The sequence below is a fragment of the Monopterus albus genome, unplaced genomic scaffold (genome assembly GCF_001952655.1).
Source record: "Monopterus albus unplaced genomic scaffold, M_albus_1.0 scaffold441.1, whole genome shotgun sequence".
In the NCBI taxonomy this organism is placed as follows: domain Eukaryota; kingdom Metazoa; phylum Chordata; class Actinopteri; order Synbranchiformes; family Synbranchidae; genus Monopterus; species Monopterus albus.
In genome coordinates, this window is record NW_018128321.1 from 70,996 (window position 1) to 76,983 (window position 5,988).

The following is a 5,988-nucleotide window of genomic DNA, read 5'->3' on the forward strand; positions in this document are numbered from 1 at the left end:
TCCTCCTTCCAGATGACACACCTAGCACCTTCCTACCTGTCTCCCTGATCACTTCTGCTGTAGTTTCCCAGTCATCTGGAAGTTCTTCCTGACCACCCAAAGCCTGTCTCAACTTCTGTCTGAATTCCTCACGGCATTCTTTCTTTTGCAGCTTCCACCACTTGGTCTTCTTTTCTGTCTTTCCTCTCCTCTTCTTCCTGACCACCAGAGTCATCCTACTGCTGTCTGGCTACACTTTCTCCTACCACCACTTTGCAGTCACTAATCTCTCTCAGATTGCCTCGTCTACATAGAATGTAGTCTACCTGCGTACTCCTACCTCCACTCTTATATGTAACTCTATGTTCCTCCCTCTTCTGGAAATAGGTGTTAGCTACAGCCATTTCCATCCTCTTAGCAAAATCCACCACCATCTGTCCTTCTAGGTTCCTTCCCTTAACACCAAACCTGCTCATCATCACCTCCTCATCACCCTTGTTCCCCTCACCAACGTGCCCGTTGAAGTTTGCCCCAGTCACCACTCTCTCCCCTCTGGGAATACTCTCCATCACCTCATCTCACTCACTCCAGAATCTCTCCTTCTCTTCTAACTCACAGCCTACTTGTGGATGCTGCTGCCTCAGTATTAAACAATGACAAAAGTAGGAACACATGAACAGTGAGTGTGTTGGAGCGAGTCTGAACCGACTGTAGTTGGTGGAGGGAGAGAGACACAAGGGAGATAATGGCCACACAGTGGACCTTGAAGCTGCTGCCACAATGAACAGATCACCACAGTTAGCTGTTAGCCTAACAAGCTTGCAGACTGTGGGCAAAGCTTAAATGTTTGTCTTTCTGCAAGTTTATGCTTGTTTAGCAGGTGTTTTGTTAAATTACTCTCACTGAGTTTTTATTGGTCTTATTGCATGACCATTAACGAACATAGGTGTTGTAAACTTTAGTTTCACTTCTCCTGGGCTCCCTGTCTCCACTGCTGTGATAGCAGCTGTCTGCTCCCTCTGTGCGTGTGTGTGTGTGCGTGCAGGATCTGAGCACCACCTGCTCTCGTTCAAACACCAACACAAAGGAGAAGCAGCTCCATAAACACCAAAACCATATTTTAATCTCACCCAGTGGTCTTTGATAAAATGCTCCTATAGATCCCTAGTGCATTAGCATTGGTTATCCTGTCTGATTGTGAGTTACACCTACTACAGCCTACAGTTTGCTAACTAGCTATGCTTTCGCCCTGCAAATGCATCTTTGCAATTCTCCCTCTACATGTTCTCCCGGCACATTTCTGCCTTTGGGCAGAGTTCCAGTATCTTTACAGGACACGGCCCCAGAATTTTAGAGCAAAGAATACTCCTTCTTATTCCATGATTTTTGAAAGCTAATTTTATATACTTTGGCGATGTTTTTAATCTTTCAAGTTTGTCTGGGTGGTTAATAACACATCTTCCTGTGGTATGATAAATTGAGAACACATGCATTTCAATTTTACCCTGACTTTACATTTCAACATCAGGTATTCAGCAGTGATAGCATGTTATTATTAGTTGTTGAAGTCATTATGGCCTTTCTTTGTCTCCATATGAATATCTGGTCAGTCATGAGTCTTGTGTACAGACATCTGTCAGAGGTAAATAATACCAGATATTCTAACTTTGCTAAATATTGATGTTTATACAGTAATAAAATGAAAAACAAATTGTGAATTTAAGAAGGGTCATTTTCAATTACATCATGTTATGCAAGTTTCAGTAATTAAAAAGAAATGTAAAATTTGCAAGTACTCTGACTCAACAGTAAAGGTAGCTTTTGGTTCTCACTTCCCAGGACCACTAAGGTGCCACTGGTTAAGAGGAAAAATGCCCTGAATATAATGTGCACCGGCTTATTTTAGTGGGGCCTTTTTGGGAGTCAGTCGATTTGATTTTAGTTAAACCAACATGCTGTCGCAGGAGTCTCAAGGAATGCCAGTCTGTGCATCCATCTCTCTACTAGCCAAAGGGGAAATGATAAAAAATGTAAATGCCTCTGCTCTCATCCCAGCCTAAGATGGAAGTGATGTGATTTGACCTAAGAAATATTTATTTTTCACTTCCTCATCACAGGATATAAAATTTTTATTTACTTATTATCTAAGGATCATCTATGGATCAGTTCAGACATCTCATGAGCACATTTTCAGATTTTTGTGTAGAAATGTGTGACACAATTACTGATTGTTAAATCATATCAAAAAATCTGACAAAACCCTGTAACCTGTAAAAAAATCTTTTTACATTTTCCACACTGCTAGTCACTAAGTTTCTTTCAGGCACATGTTAAACCTACAGCTAAAGCACAAAACAGTATAAAAATGTCATTAAAGCTGACACTGAACATTTATTTTTATATAACTATTAAAAATAATTTAAGTACCTATGGATGCTTTGCAACTGTATATGAAAACATAGGCCTTAAGCCAAGTACATACAATAAAACCAAAGTAAGTTCTGATGCTTAGCAGTTCATATAGTCGTGTATCATCATAAATATACATTCACCATGCACTTTATTAGGTAAACTTGTACATTTGTATGCACTTCAGTGCAACACTTCTATCTTAACATCTGTGTTTATGAAGCTCAGAATGTTTCAGTTTTTGGTGAAATTGTCAGAAATGTATAAATTCAATTATATGTTTATTATTGAGGTCATTTAAAGGTGGTGTTGTACATACATCATAAACAACATGTTAAGGAGGAAATGTTGCATTGAATTGCAGACAATTGTACAGGTGTACCTAATAAAGTGACTGGTGAGTGTATATTCTGGAGTTCATTTGTGCTAGAATTGGCACCTATTTTGGCAAACCCAGCACCTCATTTGCATATAAAAGAAAGGGGATATGTAACAAAATATATAAAGTCTAATGCTTTTTGTACAACTAGCCTTCTACATCAGCATATTGCACTAACATTATAATCATTAAATGTGATATAAACAGGCAGTTAGGCTAATTCCAGGACTTCATAATTTACAAATTAAGCGTTCTCTGTGAGAAACTTTATACTGTAAGATGTTTCATGTTGCCATTTAATATTCATTTGAAAATGTATATTAATTGATTTTATAAATCTGAATTAATCTAAATTTAAAAATGCTTTGGATCTTGTCTGTTTTCACACACACACACACACACACACACACACACACACACACACACACACACAAGTCCTTCTATACAGTCCTTTAAAAGTTGAAGATCACTGAAGTTAAAATATTTGTGTCAGGGCAAAATACTCTAGTGATATATAAGGAGAAAAGTAAAACAGAGGAGAGAGAAAGAAACAACATGACAGAGGGAGAGGAGTTGGATTTCGCTCTGGCAGCAGTTCCCACAAACTTACTCATAATATGAGCTGCTTGGTTTCCTCCGATCCATAATCAATACCCTGTCACAATTGCCTATCAAAGTTATCGACACCAACATTTATATTATCAGTTGCAGTAGAAATACCTTAAAAACGTATGTAATTTTAACCTAATTATAATGATGTATTTTTTCAAAACTGTAGTTTATTTGACTGACAAGGAGTATATAAAAAGTCACATGCAACTACAAAAATGTCAAGGACAAAACAATTACTACAAGTCCAAGACTTATTTCCACTGTGGCCACTGATGTAAAGATAGCAAAGATACGAAGTTAGTGTGACTAAGTAACACCATGCAACCCTAAAACAATTAATACCAAAATCATCAATAAAATTACATCAGGTCAAACATTTCAAAAATAAATTACATGTATTTTTACATGGATGGTGGGCTTACAAGCCATAATAACTATCTACAATCATTCTCTATAGTGCCCCCTTTAAGTCAGTACTTGGACCTTCTCAACAGAATGCCTCCAAAACCTCCACACTAACTACACAGACAACGCTAATATTAGAACTCCCCAAAGAACTGCCAAAACCTGTGTGGAACCCCTCAAAGAATTAGAGTCCTCTAAGAAAACTTTTGTACTTTGCTCAGACTCACCTCGCTTTTGATACAGTCCATTGTGTTTACTGGTCATGGTTTTATTTGAGTGTACAAATTTTGAGTGTGAATTCAAGCTAGAATAATTTTACAATGTGGGTTTAAAATAGGAGTGAGTGATCTGTTTTGGAGGATGGCATGGCCAGCTGTGGAAATTATGTGAGATAATATCAAAAAAGACAATTTGGATAAATCCAAAATAAAGATCCAAATAAATAAATAAATTCATTTTCTACGTAGTCCGTCAAAATGTTTAAAAAAGGAAACATCAAATGCACAATGTTCTGCTCTCACAATGCAATGCTCCACATTTTATAAATGTGAAAACTATAGCTAAGCAACTCTATAAGTGTCAGTGATAACACAAAAGGCCAGTGACTTCTAAGTGTGTAAATAAAGGTGAATGAGACTTCTGATGGAGTCAATCCAGCTAATTGAATTATGACAGGTGACTAGAAAAATCTTTACTTTGCCAATAAAGTGTCAGACTTATTTGAAAATGATCATTTTTTTAGCATTACAATGTCACATGCTTCTTAGAACAACACAGTCACAAACATAGACACTGGATACTTGTGGTTGAAAATTAAGTGAATATAATGTTTCTCTTCCACAAACAGAAAATGTGACAAACAAAAACACTGATTTTGTAGTTACATTTCAATGTAACAAAACACCAAACTGGCACAAATAGACTGGACATAATGGTGATGATGATGATGATGACTATGAGGTGTTGAGAAGAATTAGCTTTACCAAAGAGTCCGCTGCCTGTCCGGCCTTTCCTCATCAGGTACATAGCCCAGGACAGGGGGCCAGAGCTGCAGAATGCACCAGGGTTCATGCTTCAATCCTGGGTGCAGAAGCAGCAACAGCTAGGGGCAAATTTCCAACACCCAGAAGGAAGAGAAAAGGGTATCAAGGGCACAAATAACAATAGTAAGACTGAAACAGCTAAAGGGAGCAAATGGCAAGAAAAAGAAGAGGTAAAATAAAAGAAAAATTAAGTTTTTTCTTTACTTTGTTTGTCCAAAGTCCAAAATTGAAGTCGCAAAGAACACTTAAAATGTAGTTTAAAAATCTTCCAGTAAAGTTGAGCTCCAGCCTTTCCTCACCTTCACAAAATCCTTTTATATCCTTCATTCATCTCCTCATCCCCCCTTCCTCCTCCCACCATCTCACCCTACATATTAGTAAAAACAGAAAAAAATGGATTAAAAGCAAGGAGGATGTGAAGGAGCTGGAGAGGATCCAGTCAAGCATAATTCATTCCCTCTTTTTCTAAAGCACAGCCACGGGGCACACAACTCCACTTTGCCCCCAGGCTCTTTAAAGCTGCTAATTTCATTTAGCTACTCAAACGATTTTCTCCTTTTCCTCTTCATCCCTCCTTTCTTGCTTCTCACCCTCCCTCTTCCTCACTATTTTGGGAGCTCTAACTGAAAACTGAGGCCACATATTTGAGTGATATGAGTTTGTTTGACTGAGCTACCACTAGCTCATTTGTTGATTTATTAGAATAATAGCTAACGTCTTGGGGTGTAGCAGTGACTAATGGTTCCATTTTACTTTACCTAGATTCTGTGTCACAATCTCTGCTCCAGTTGCCTCCCTAGTGATTCTGACACTCCATCAACGCTAGCCTGTGAATTCAGACAGCAGGCCAGCATTCTACACCAGAGGCTTGGCACAACGTCGCTCTGCATCAACCTTGATGTAAATTTTGCACTGGTAGTCTACAAGCCAAAATAACAATGGCAGGCAAGATAAGTAGGTCTTCAAGCATTTATTTCTCTTCACGGAAAAATGGTCAGCATGTTTCTTGCTGTGTGTCCGAACATCTTGACTAATAACTCTAATCAACATGTTTGTGACATCAAGAATGCTTTGGTTTATAACTTAGAGAGAAGCCAGTGATAGTGTCTCGCATGTTATCCAAACATGCCAGCTCACTCTTTCTCCCTCACTGGTGAGGGC

The 5,988-nt window shown here is 38.3% G+C and overlaps 1 protein-coding gene across 4 annotated transcripts in view; it reads right to left on the bottom strand.

Annotated features, from left to right (window-relative positions):
- runx1 (RUNX family transcription factor 1) overlaps window positions 1-5,988 on the bottom strand; it is a 71,502-nt gene that overhangs the window by 27,001 nt on the left and 38,513 nt on the right. Inside the window, exon 1 of one of the 4 annotated variants that reach the window (XM_020587160.1) lies at window positions 4,768-4,816. The exons of the other annotated variants lie outside the window; for them this stretch is intronic. Within the exon in view, the coding sequence (XP_020442816.1) occupies window positions 4,768-4,810 (43 nt within the window). The 5' untranslated portion in view covers window positions 4,811-4,816. Of the gene's footprint in view, window positions 1-4,767; window positions 4,817-5,988 lie in introns of those variants that run through there. 4 annotated transcript variants of the gene reach the window in all.